We start from the raw sequence: 13,804 nt of genomic DNA, 5'->3' as shown, positions 1-13,804 counted from the left end.
CCTGCTTAAAAACAGTATTTTTTCTCTTTAAATCTCCTTGACTTCCTTGTTATTTATTGGGAAGTTCTGTTTCTACACTATTCTCTCTTTGGGCTTTGTTTGTTGTTGGTAAGTGCCGTCAAGTCAGTTCTGACACATAGTGACCCTTTATGGAGTTTCCGAGGAGCAGCTGGTGAGCTTGAACCTCTGACCTTGTAATTCAAAGCAACTTCACACTCCATCTCAGATGCCTTCATTGTACGTTAATATCTCTGGTTCTCTGTTTTCAATCTTGTTGGTCTGTTGTACTTTAAATATTTCTATATCTGAATTGAGTTCTGGGTGGTGGCTTCATGTATAGTAATCTCAGATTGTTGTCTGCTGTTGTTGGTTCTCAGTCCCGAGGGTACCTTTAGCATGTTTTATAAAGTTGATATGGCCATTACAAGTTCTTTAATTTCTGTTTATCAGGAAATGTCCTAATTTTGCCATCTTATTTAAGGGACAGTTTTGCTGAATATATGATTCTTGGCAGTTTTTTTCTTTCCTTTGTATATGTCAACCCATTGCCTTCTTGCCTGCCTGATTTCTGCTAGAAATCAGAGATTAGTCTTATTGGTTCTCCTTTGTAGATAACTTCTCATTTTTCTCAAACTGCTCTCAGGATTCTTTCCTTGCTTTTGATTATGGAAAGTTTGGTTATGATGTGTCTTGGTGATTCGCATTTGGGATCTGTCCTGTTTTAAGGCCAGCAGTTCAAACTCACCAGCCGCTCCTCGGAAACCCTGTATAGGGTCGCTGTGGGTTGGAACCGACTCCACAGCATTTAACAACAACAGCAACAATCCTGTTTGGGGGTTTGTTCAGCTTCTTGGATGCTTATCTGCTAGTCTTCCATGATATTAGAGAATCTTTCTTCTAGCTACTCTGCGACAATTTTCTCTGTGGTTTATATTTTCTCTTCCTGTTCTGGACATTATTGTTCTAGCATAGTAGTATTTAGAGATTTATTTTTAGATTCACTCATTTTGGCTTCCCTTGCTTCACATCCACTCCTTTGTCGTTTCAATGTATTATCCATTTCTGAAATCTTAATATTACTCTTCTGGATTTCTAATTGCATGTTTTGTATTGTTTCAAAATTTGCATTATTTTGTCCGTTTTTTCTTGTAGTGTTTTCCTGAATTCTTCTAAAGTATTTTCTTTGTTGTCCTTGCTTTCCTCAATCTTTTCATTCAATCAGTTGAAGGTTTATTAATATTCTTTTGATAGTCTACTGCCTTTTTTTCTTTAGGAATGTTTTCTGCCTTTGCATCTTGGTCATTTGTTTGTGCCACTCTCTCTTGTTTCTTTGTGAGCTAAAATCATCTGTTTTCTCTAGGGCATTGTGGGGCTGTCCTATTTTTAAAAACAAAACAAACAATGCTTTTGTTGAACCTGGAGGGAAGAAATCTCTGGTGGTGCCCTGCAGCTCAAGTAGCTCAGGAAGTAGTTGTGGAAAGCATATAACAGAGTTCTTAGTCCTAGATGGAGCTTTGGTAGCATAGTGGTTATGAATTGGGCTGTGAACGTCAAGGTCAGCAATTCAAAACTACCAGCTGTTCCACGGGAGAAAGATGAGGATTTCTGCTCCTGTAAAGATTTACAGCCTCAGAAACCCTGTACAGGGTCGCTATGAGTTGGAACCGACTCCACGGCACATAATCAGTCCTAGATGGTGTTCCTGTTGGCCTTGTTGCTAATCTGTGTTCATTGCACTCAATCTGCAAGTGGTTCATGGGTGCCCTTGATGGAGGAGAGCAGGTTTCAGTGTCTGTTAGGACCACAGGAGAGCTGGAGGCAGGGTGAGTGGTTTAAAGCTAATGCTGATCTGGTTGCTCTGTGGGTTTTATGTGACTGGAGCCATAGCCACCAGAATACAGGCACCAAAACGGCATGCCAAAACAGCTCAGCTGGCCCCCAGCTCACACTGGCTCTCAACTATGTGGCTTCAAACTCTTGGAGGCAGGGTGTGCCCTAGGGGTGGATGAGGATGGGAGCTGGCCCTCCTCTGGTCACCCAGAGGATCATGAGAAAAAAGAAGAAATCACACCTTTCCCATCATCCATGCGTGTCTACTCTGCCAGGCTACCCTCCACTGCCAAAGCAGCTCACAAGGTGGTTGAGTCGTGTCTGGTCAGCTGTTCACCAGTCAGTCTCCCTCACTTACCATCTCTGCTCGGCCTATCCTCCAAGCAAACACTCCATCCACCTCACTTGCCTTTCTTTTAAAGTTCATGGTGTCAGAATTTTCATCCGTGTCTGTTTTATTTTGTGTTTCCTATCTTTGTTGTAGAGGGTCTGTGTAGTGAGTCTGTGCAATCTACCATCTTGCTGGATATGTCATCCCTTTACTTGATAATTTTACTCACCCCCTTTCTCATAACACCAGTTCTTATATATAAAAGGCTGTGTTCTATGATTTCTATTCTGTTTTGTTGATCTCCCTGCAGTGGAATCATGCTGTACTAAGAGTACACTATTTTGTAATGCATATGTTGATTTCAAGATGGGAAAATTCTTTCTTTTTCAACTATTTCATGTTTATTATTGCTTAAACATTTCTCTCTCAGTTTAGTAAACTTTAGAAAAAAATCTGACTTAGCCATTTATGCATCTTCCAGCTATGCACAAAAATGTGCGTTTTTCCAGGCTTAGGTTGTTTGAACCGTGGAGAAACTGGCTAGGGATCTGGAACCAAGGTTAAGACTTGACTAGACCTGAAAAAATAAAAACAAATTATCCACCCTCTAACCTTGGAGTCCTGGTGTGGTGTGCTGTAAGATCAGCACTGGATGGCTAACCTAAAAGAAAACCCTGTAAAGTGTCAAACTATGAGTCAAAACCAACTTGATGGCACATAAGAATAACAGCAACCTTGGAGAAATCTAGATTTGTAGCACTGTTAGTGTTACCTATGTTTTTGTTTAATGATCTCTTGTCTACTTTGCTTCCTTGTAGGTTTAATTCCCTGCAGCTTATCTTTTTAACCCCTTTCTGTCTTCTCCATGATTTCATATCACATTGCCTGTATACATTCTTTTCCTTATGTCTAGTACTGCCCTCACCTCTCTCCCCACCAAAAAAAGTAAGTTTTCTATCTAGGGGAAAATACCACTTCCTTCTTTAAAGAACTATCCTTTCCAGGGAGTAAGAAGTTTGTTCTAAGCCTTGTACATCACATTTGAGCTCAAATCAATTATTTTTCCAGTATCTGACCAGATTTAGGTTACATAGCTTACACTCTAAGCCTCTGATAGTATGTTTGTATTCTAAATTGAGCCATTCATTTTGACCAAGAAAGTACATTCCAAAAGGGGTGTGGAAATGTCAGAGATAGGGCCCAAGGTGTCATTGTAATGGAAGTTTCAGAGTTGTAGTAAAAAATACCAAGAAATGGGCTTAAAATGCCTAAGTTGGAGGAGAATTTGAGGAGTAGCCACTTCTTATAATAGGGAGTTGAGTTACATAAATAAACAGCTATTCTGTATCCTTTCTCTTTTTTGCCCCCTTAGTACTGGATGAATGAATACACCTCGTCCATTGGAATTGGAGTTTTTCATTCAGGAATCGAAGTATATGGAAGAGGTATGTGTACACTTAGTCTAAATAAATTGTCTGATGAGTTTGTCCTTTCAAGGAGTTGGTAAATTATGACTATTATTTTGTTTTCTTTTTTGATTAATCTCATATGTTAGAAGAAAACAATCTCCCAAAAGGGGAAGATGATGTCCCTGAGTATGTTTATACTGTGTTTTGGAAAATGTCCAAAATAGATTATATTTGGGGAGAAAGTACACTAGTACATGTTCATTTATTAGCTCTGTTTTATTTTTAATACTGTGTTTTTGAAATTGTTAGGCCATGACAGTTTGTTTTATTCTAATTATGCTTGTGTTCCTAAGAAACATTGCCCTTTGTAACATTGCATAATTAGAAACAAATCATTTTGACTGGAAAAAGAGGTAATGCTAGAGTGTCTATAACTTGAAATAATTTCCTGAGGGAATTTCAGTGATAAATTATTTTTTATGTTTTAAAAGTAAAAAATGATGGCCTTTGTCATTTACTCTGCCCTTTTCATTTTTAAACAAGACACAGGTAACTCAAACCAAGGCAGCTAGTTTTCAATTCAGCAGCTTTCTTGTTTGCACTGGTTCTCACATTTAGTGCAAGAAAATCTAGTCCTGACCAAGTTGTAATCAGTCTGTTTCTGTAGGACCAGTCACATTGCTGTTACGGTTAGGGTAATATATTGTGAGTTGTGTAATAATTTTGAGTCATAAACTCCCTCATAGCATAAAATAAATGTTTCTTTTTACTTTAGCTAGACAGTCCATTTACATGGTGTCTATAATAATCCTTTTTTTATTTTCCACATTAGCAGCTGTTAGGTACAATTCAGCAGATTAATTGTTAAGCTCCATTACATCCTCCAAGTAATCAAATCCCAAGAAGCACTAAGGGACTCTTTCTGAACGTTTCAGTGGTTGGAGTTTTGCTATGAGTAGGATTTTTGTGTGTGGGTTTCCTTTCTTGTGTGATTAGACTTTTGCCCATGTTCTTTGTGTATTCCTTTTGAATTTGAATTTATATGCTGTTAACGGTTGTTAAAGTTTTGAACCACACAGTCATGCTATGAGGTAGACAAGAGCCTGTGGCATTTCTTCCATTTTTCAATTGAAGAAACCAAGGCTCAAACCTACAGAAAGCCAGATTGCTTATACATCCCTATAAACTTAGCAAAACTAGAACCAAATTTATTCTTCAAAGTGAATGTTTCTTAAGTAAAAGAATAAATAGCTCTATGATTTTTATTGCAATAACTGGAAAAGTTTTAAAATACAATCTTCTTGTATCCAGCTTGCTCATCTGCAATATTTTATAGAATCTTTTCATCAAAAAAAGCTAAAACTTTTTATTTCCAAATGGAATGCTAGACACTGCCTTTTGATTAATAAAATTTAAAGGATTAAAAAATCATGTAGTCTTTTAACTTTTCTATCTACTTCATTTTTCTTAGAGGTCAGAATCAAAAGTAAACTTAGTATTTGCCATAGTCTTTTAAATGTTTTATATTGTGGTTAATAAATCCTAAGTGGTAAGACTAACTTAACCACATGTTTGAATTCTTTTTAAATGTCCAGTAATACTTGTTGTTAAATGCCATTAAGTGAGTTCCTCCTACTCATAGCGACCATGTATAGTGTTTCCAAGGCTTTAAATCTTTGTGGGAGCAGAAAACCTCATCTTTTTCCTGTGGAGTAGCCGATGGGTTCAAACTGCTGACCTTGTGGTTTGCAGGCCAGTTCTTATCCTACAGAGTCACCCTACTCCCCCCAGTAATGCTTAACCATTTATGTATATCTAGGTGAGATACTGGTTGTAGCCAGAATTTTCTTTCCTTCCTGATTTGGGGAAGCATTCTGTTTTTGTTCTGTATGAGAGTTTGTGTCTGATGAGTTTGGACATAACTTCACTGAACCTTAGAAATGCTTGTCATAATAAAGGCTTACAAATGGTACCCTCCTAGCTGGAAGATTTACTGGGGTGTGGTGTATGAGTATGTTCATTTACACCTCAGTTTTTCTAAAATGAGGGGAGTTGAATTCAGTTTGCTAATGATTTACCCCTATTCAAAGATAATCCAAGAGTTTTCATCCCAGGAACTCAACTGCTATTAAATACTTTTTCCAATAAAGTATGAGTTTGTAATTCACTTTAATTTAAAAAGTGGTAAAAGGATCACCTACTTAATTTGTTGTAGTTATGCAGAGAGACTGCATTCACGAGTTTGAGTCAATCTTCTTTATAATATAACCAATATAAACAGAGAACATAGCAGTCAAGATTACCTTTGAGTATCTTTTCAGTATCTGGGTTTCAGGTCTTTTGCATGAACTGTTTGCTACTAGAATATAGTTAAATGAGATGTTTGTGAACACATTTTTATTAACTACAAAATATTTAGGTAACATTATCCTCATTTAGTAAAGCTAATATAGCATTGTGTTGAAATTTTATGTGACACATACTAAAAATCATGAGTTTTCTCTTTTCAGAATTTGCTTATGGTGGCCATCCTTACCCTTTTTCTGGAATATTTGAAATTTCCCCAGGAAATGCTTCTGAACTAGGAGAAACATTTAAATTTAAGTAAGTAGGGAGGAAAATTTCTATTTTACTGTCTTAAATGCCAACACTTACTTTCAGGCATACAGAATTCATTCTGTAGTTTAAAATCTTAGAAGTTGGAATACTTAAATTCTGTTTTAGTTCCTGATGCTATATTACATGTTTCTAAGTCATGTGTTAAGATGGAAATCAGCAAATAAAGTGAATGAAATAACCTCTTAGTCTGTTGCTTTCATTCAAGACCAATGTAAGTTATAAATTATTCTGTTTGCTTTTAAAATGTTTCACCTTTATTTAATACATGTCTTCTTTGTATCGCATGATTTCTTCCCTCTTCCAAATCTTCTGTTTGGGACGAGAAGGAGGACAGATTATTACAGCCTGCCACTATTGAAAATCTCTTTATTTTCCTAATGAAAGGGACACTGGTAATACATTTGAAATCAGTTGTTGATTAGCCTAGAGACTGTTGTTAAGGCACAACTATGGGAAGCCTAAAATGCGTGGATATGAATATAGCCTAGAACCTTATCAGTATAAAGCAGTTTAAATATGAATATCGATAATCATATTTCCTTAATTACAATTTGAATTTAAATGAATATTTACAAACTTAGTTTCAACAAACTTTGAAGAAATGTAGAGCAGCTTATAATAGTTAAAAACTTGCCATGTGAAAACTAATAGTGAGATGCAGTTACACAGTTGAATTCAGTAGAGGGCTATTCTATATATATTTAGCATTTTAACTCCTGGTTTTCTTAGCTTACCACTGAATTGAAAAATCTGCACAGTGGAATACTGTCATACTACTAGAGAAAAGGATTTTCTAAGTATTTCATTATTTTGAATTACCTAACTTGTATCTATCGTTAGATTATTCAAATTATATAAAATTCCACTTTCTAGTGAGTAATCTCCATTGCATTTCCAAGACAGTTTTGCCTTTGTTTTTTGATAATGCTATAAAAAAATCAATTTTGACAATTCCATATCCCTGTAGCAGATAACTTAAATGTATTTAAGTGAGAGTGGTCATCCCTTTGATGGTCAGGATAAAATTGAGCAGGAATATTTGTTGTATAGATCTGCTTATATAATATAATAGTAGCTGTAAAAATAACTGTGATATTACAAATAGTATACTTAAAAGCTGCTCTCTGTTCACCCCACAAAAGTACAAACTAAATGAAATGAAAAAGTATCTCTTTTACTTTTTGTTTTTCATTTTAGTACATTAACCCTGCTCTGTTGCATCAATCATAATATTCTTAGAAATAAGTAGGTCTTTTAACATGCTTATAAATACCCAAATCTCACATACCTATGTTGTTTGTTTTGTTTTTAAGAGAAGCTGTTGTTTTAGGGAGCACGGACTTCCTAGAAGATGATATAGAAAAAATTGTAGAAGAACTGGGAAAGGAATACAAAGGCAATGCATATCATTTGATGCATAAAAACTGCAATCACTTTTCTTCAGCTTTATCAGAGGTAAATTAAATTTTATAAAGTTCTTCAAGTAAATAGTAGATACTAACTGATGGCAGCTAAAAACAACAAGTATACTTTCTGTCCTACTATATTCAGTTTTATTATTTTCCTGAGTTTTCATATTGCATAAAATATGGTATTACTTTCTCTGAATGACTTTTCCAGAGCTGGGAACTTTAGAGACAGTACAGTTTAAAATGGTAATTCTTTTCATTATTTTGTGCTAGGTAGAGAATGAAAACAAATAGCTATTTCTTTTTTGTTTTAATAACCTGAAATTTTCTCTTTTTTTAAAAAAAAAAAAAAGTATAAGAGAATTCTTCTGCTTCTTAACCACTAATATTTCTCTTTCGCTAAATTTTAGTTTCCATCCTGAATTTTTTGCTGGCTCTTAATAATGATAAGAGTCTTCTATCTTGAATTTTTATTCTTCAACAACAACCTATACTCGCAGGCATGCATTTGCCTTCCCAGTTCTTGAATCCCAAGAAGCAAATTTAGACCAAAATTGATGGACAGTAAAAAGAAAATGGGGGATGAAATCAAAAGGTACAAATTAAATAGCATTTAAAACAGCTTCTCAACTTTCTGACTCCTAGCAAATAGTTGCAGTGTCAGCATCAAGGTAGCACAAGTATTCAAAGTGTAAAGGAGCAAATGGGCTGCTACTTCCGAGACCTCTTTGGGTAGGGGTGGTTAGCTACTGAAGCCACTTCATTTCCCTCATGGCTTGTACAACGTATCTTTTAAAACAGGATTATAATCATCTGTTGTCATGTTGGTAGACCAGCAACATCAGCATTACTTAGGAATTTGTGAGATTTGCATAATCTCTGTCCTACCCACTACAAACATGGTACTTATTTTCTTGTGTGCAATGGAGTCTGTTCGGGACTCATAAAGACCCTTGGTAACTAGTTGAGTAGAACTTCCCATAGGGTTTCTTAGACTGTCGTCATTATAGGAGCAGAGCATCCGGTCTTTTCTCTGATGGAGTAGCCTATGGGTTTGAACCACTGGCCTTGTAGTTAGCAGCCAAGCACGTAACCATGGTGCCACTAGGCCTCTTTAGTTTACAGAATCAAAATCTTCATGTTAGCAACATCCTCAGGTGACTCAGATGAACATGAAAGTTTGAGAGTGCCACCAGTCTAGTGAATGCAGATACCATAGAGATGACTTAGTTAATTTTCAGGGGAAACAGAAGGTGGTTCTGAGCTGTACTGATCATAGACATTACATTTGTAGGGAATTTTTTCATCTATCCATAGAATTTTTTTGATTGGAAGATATATTAGGTATATATCTAGTCTCATAACAACAAAGTAGGCTCTTCTAGACTAAAAAGTAGTTTACCAAGGATTGTTGTGGAGAACTCAGATTAGACCCTGACTACTTAATCCAGTGCCTGTTGCTCTTCATCATTACTTCTCTTCATTGTGATTTAGTCTCTCTTACAAAGCAATTAATAACTGTATTGAGCATCTGTCTATAGCACTATCCTTACCATAGTCTAACCCTGAATCCATTTAACAGTTGTAGTCCTGAAGAGTAATTCTTGATATGCCTGGAGCTATCTTTCTTTTGGGGTCACAGTTTTCATTGTTTCCCCATATGAGATTATAAATTGTTAAAGAAACTGAGACTACAAAGTGACTTAGCCAAGAACACATAGCTTGTTTGTTACTGCCAAAACTGAGATTAGAACTCTGGATAGTGAGGAATGTAGGGAACTATATTAGGAGGAAATCCCATATAATCAAGGTAAGTAAATTTACACAGTCTAAAAAATTTAGTAGGACTTCTGATAAGATGGTGAACTAGGCAGACATGCTATGCTACCCAGACTCTCTACAACAAAGATCCAAAAAACCAATGATACCGGTATTGATAATAATCCTGGAACCCTGAGCTATAAAGGAAAGGATAAAATAATAGATCAAATACCAATTAGAAGAAGTAACTGAACAAGGAGACTACTAAGTGGTAAATTGTCAACTGCCTTTGGTCAGCATGGCCATTTTGAATTTGTATCTGTTTTTGTTCTGTGCTCCCGCCCCCCCCCCCCCCCCCCCCCCCCCGCGCCCAAATCTGTCTCACCTGGTGGGAGAAAGCAACCCAGCCACACATGCACCTCCTGCCACCCCACTCACTGATGTGTCCTACCACCTATATCTGTACTACTTGATTGGCACATAATGTCCAGCACCAGATCGTCCTCAACTGTTCTACATGAACAGTGAATACAGAACTGCACACTTAACCTCCATCCTCTGTCACACCCACCAGAAGATAGGAGGTGTAAGTACCTAGGTACTGCCAAACTAGCACCCTCAGCCCACTAACTTGGATATATGAAAATAAAGCAAAAAGTGGAAGAAACACAACATACAGTCTTAAAATAAATTACAAATACAATAACACCACAGTATCTGGGAGACAACATACAACCTCAGTTCACAAATAGAAACAAGATAAGGTGCTTCAAACAAGTGACCAAAATAGAGACAGGAAAACTTAACAGAGGAAGAAATGGTGTCAGAATTACCTGATAAGGAACTCAAAGAGATGATATTTAGGCACCTTCAGTGCACTGGGAGGGACAGCAAGGGAAACAACAGACCAGTATCTAGAAGAAATCAGAAAAGTACAAGAACAAACTGATAAAATAAATGGAAAATTAGAAACAATACAAAAACAGCACTAAAAAATCTAGAATGTTAGTACTAAGATTTCATAAATAGATAATAATCTTATTGGAAGGGCAAAGAAGTAGAACTGAATGAATGGAAGTCAGAATTAGCCCAATGGAAGACAAATCTCTCAAAACTAATCTGCTAGAGAAACAGAAAAAAGAATGGAAAATAATGATGAAAGCCTAAGAATTATGAGACACAACAAGAGGAATAACTTACATGTGATCAGAATTCCAGAACAATGTGAGACTAAATAAAGCATAGAGAAAGTTGTCTTCAGAGTTATTTGAAGAAAACATCTGTGATATCATAAAAGAATATACACATTCAAGAAACTAAATGAATTCGTAATAGGATTGACCCCAAAATAAAATAATCAAGACATAAATACTATAGTCAAATTTTGAAAAGCAGGGACAAAAATAATCCTGAAAGCAGCTCAGGGAAAGCAAAAAGTCACAAGAAAGAACCAATACTACTATGCTGTGATTTATCTACAGAAAATGTGCAGGCACATAGGCAATGAGATGACGTTTATAAAACCTTGAAGAAAAAAATTGCCAAATCAAGAGTTAATATTGTTGTTATGTGCTGTCAAGTTGGTTCCAACTCATAGCAACCCTGTATAGGGTGTCTAAAAGCAGCTGGTGGGTTTTAACTGTCAACCTTGTAGTTAGCACTGTTAGCAATCCAGTGCTTACCCTACAGCTCCGTACCAGGGCCCACCAATAATTATATATCCAGGGAAATTGTCCCTTAAATAAGATGGTGAATGAGGCCATTTCCAGATAAACTGAAATTAAAGGAATTTGTAAAAACCAGAGCAGTCCTAGTGCAATGACATAAAACAATGAAACAGAATGGAGAATTCAGAAGTAAATCCAGCCACCTGTGTTTGTCACTGATCTCTCTGACAAAGTGCTGAAATACCTTAAATGGGAAGAGATACTCTCTAGCAAGTGGTGTTGGCAAAACTTGATATCCACTTGTAGAAAAATGAAGCAGGACTCATGCCTCATACTGTTTCTAAAATTGAACTCAAAATGGATCAAAGACCTAAATGTAAAACCTAAAACTATAAAGACCTCTAAAGAAACAGGGACAAGTTTAGGGAGCCCAGGACTGGGCAGTGTTTCAATCTGTTGTACGTAGGGTCGCTATGAGTCGGTACTGACTCGATGGTACCTAACAACGACAACAACATTCAGAGTATAAATACACAATCAAACATAAGTAAAATGCAAGCAGCAAATGACACATTAGATGACTAGGACCTTCTGAAAATTAAAGACTTATATGCCTCAAAAGATTTCACCAAAAGAGTAAAGGGACTGGGAAAAGTATTTGGCAATGTGATTTCAGAGAACAAGGGACTGAACTCTAAAATTTATATAAAGTTTCAAAAGAAAGATAAATAATTCTGTTAAAAACTGGACAGCAGACATAAACAGACACTTGAACAGTGAAAACATTCATTCAATCAACAAAAAATATGAAGAAATGCTTATAATTATTAGCCATTATTGTTAAGTGCCATCAAGTCAATTCCAACTTATAGCAACTTTGTATAGGGTTTCCGAGGAGTGGCTGGTGGATTTGAACTACTGACCTTGTGCAGTATAGTGCTTATCTTACAACACCACACCAGGATTCCCATTAGCCATTAGACCTTGTTATTATTAGTGCCATGAAGTTAGTTCTAACTCATAGCGACCCTATATTGGGTTTCCAAGGAGTAGCTGGTAGGTTTGAACTGCTAACCTTGAGCTTATCCTGTAGCATCACAACAGTACTCCATTGGTTGGTTACGTGCCATAGAGTTCGTTCCGACTCTTAAGGTTTCAAAGGTTATAAATGTATACAGAAGCAGAAAGCTTCATCTCTCTCCCACAGGGAACCACTGGTAGGTTCGAACTGCTGACCATGAGATTAGTAACCTGACTCATAGCCACTATGCTACCAGAGCGCCTTAGTATCCCATTGTTGTTAAGTGCTGTCGAGTCGGCTCTAACGTATAGCAACCCATACAGGGTTTCCAAAGAGCAGCTAGTGAGCTTGAACCACTGACCTTACGGTTCAAACCGGCTTTACAGTCCAACACATTAACCCACAGTGCCACACCAGGACTCCAGTCAAAAACTACCAAGCATATGTATCCAAGAGAAAGAGTCACAACACAAACAGATAGATATAAGCCCACCCATGTTCATTGCAGCACTATTTACAAAAGCAAAAGGATGGAAATAACTTCAGCCCATCAACCGATGAATGGTTAAATGATGATACAAACATACAGTGGAATACTACACAACATTAAAGAGTGATAGTACATTTGCAAAATATTTCATAACCTGGAGGACATTATGCTGAATGGCCATAGTCAATCACATCAAGACAAATATTTCATGGATTCATTATTTTAAAAATTCAGGGAAAGATTTTACATAGAAAGAAACATTATTTGATAAATACCAGGGATGGGAAGGAAGAGAGGGTAAATCAGTAACTAGAGGGTAGACATAGGAATGTATGAAGTTCTGTGACAAGGAAGACAATAATTACTGACAAGGCAGGCAATAATTACTAACAGGTCAACACAAAATGATTCAGGCAAAAGACACTGTGGGGAGCATAAGAGTTAAAGACAGCAGAGGTAAATACTGTTGCATACAAAGTCCTGAAATAACAATAATCTGTGAGTAGATGATAGACACACAGCTGAACAAGTATGGGAAGGCGAATAGGACTATACTCACAAATATACTTAGGTTTGACAAATATTTCTACATATGTGTTTACATATACTGCAGCTGTAGTCATGAATAACGTATGGTGGCAGTTATGTGTTGTGGAGTCGGTTCCAACTCATAGCGACCCTGTACAGGGTTTCCAAGACTATAAATCTTTACAGGAGCAGAAAGCCTCATCTTTCTCCCGTGGAACAGCTGGTAATTTCAAATTGCTGACCTTAAGATTCGCAGCCCAGTTGATAACCACTGCACTAACAGAGTTCCTTACAAATAACTAATAGAGAGTACAAACTTATGAAAACTTCTGGAAGCAATGAGTCAATGGGCTTGGGAGCCCAGAACAATAGTCTTGGAGTCAGTTGGCACAATATAATCAACAAAGAATATGTTTTACATCGTACCTTGGTGACGTAACTCATAGGGTCTTGTGAGTGGCCAAATAAAGTGCAATATTTGTCTTTCCCCATCCAGAGCAAAGAATGAAGGAACTCAGAGATGCATGGAAACAATTAGTCCAAGTAGATCATTCATAGCAGTTACTAGTGGCAGCTAGGCATCATTTGTTATTCAGGTCTGGACAGTCAATGAGGCAGAGCTATGAACGTTTAAAATTAAGAAAGGTGTGCAACAAGGTTGTATTATTTTTTTTTTTCCGTCTTCAGCAAAGGTATTAATTATATTCATTGCCTGGCATATTTTATGTGTTCAGTAAAT

The 13,804-nt window shown here is 36.6% G+C and overlaps 1 protein-coding gene across 1 annotated transcript in view; it reads left to right on the top strand.

The window, feature by feature from the left end:
- Window positions 1-13,804, top strand: part of DESI2 (desumoylating isopeptidase 2) — a 106,816-nt gene that overhangs the window by 64,189 nt on the left and 28,823 nt on the right. Inside the window, exons 2-4 of the mRNA XM_006871275.1 lie at window positions 3,534-3,606; window positions 6,081-6,174; window positions 7,503-7,644. Of these exons, the coding sequence (XP_006871337.1) occupies window positions 3,534-3,606; window positions 6,081-6,174; window positions 7,503-7,644 (309 nt within the window). The remainder of the gene's footprint in view (window positions 1-3,533; window positions 3,607-6,080; window positions 6,175-7,502; window positions 7,645-13,804) is intronic.

This window comes from Chrysochloris asiatica, unplaced genomic scaffold (genome assembly GCF_000296735.1).
Source record: "Chrysochloris asiatica unplaced genomic scaffold, ChrAsi1.0 scaffold00165, whole genome shotgun sequence".
Lineage (NCBI taxonomy): Eukaryota > Metazoa > Chordata > Mammalia > Afrosoricida > Chrysochloridae > Chrysochloris > Chrysochloris asiatica.
This window is presented reverse-complemented; position numbering and strand designations above follow the sequence as displayed.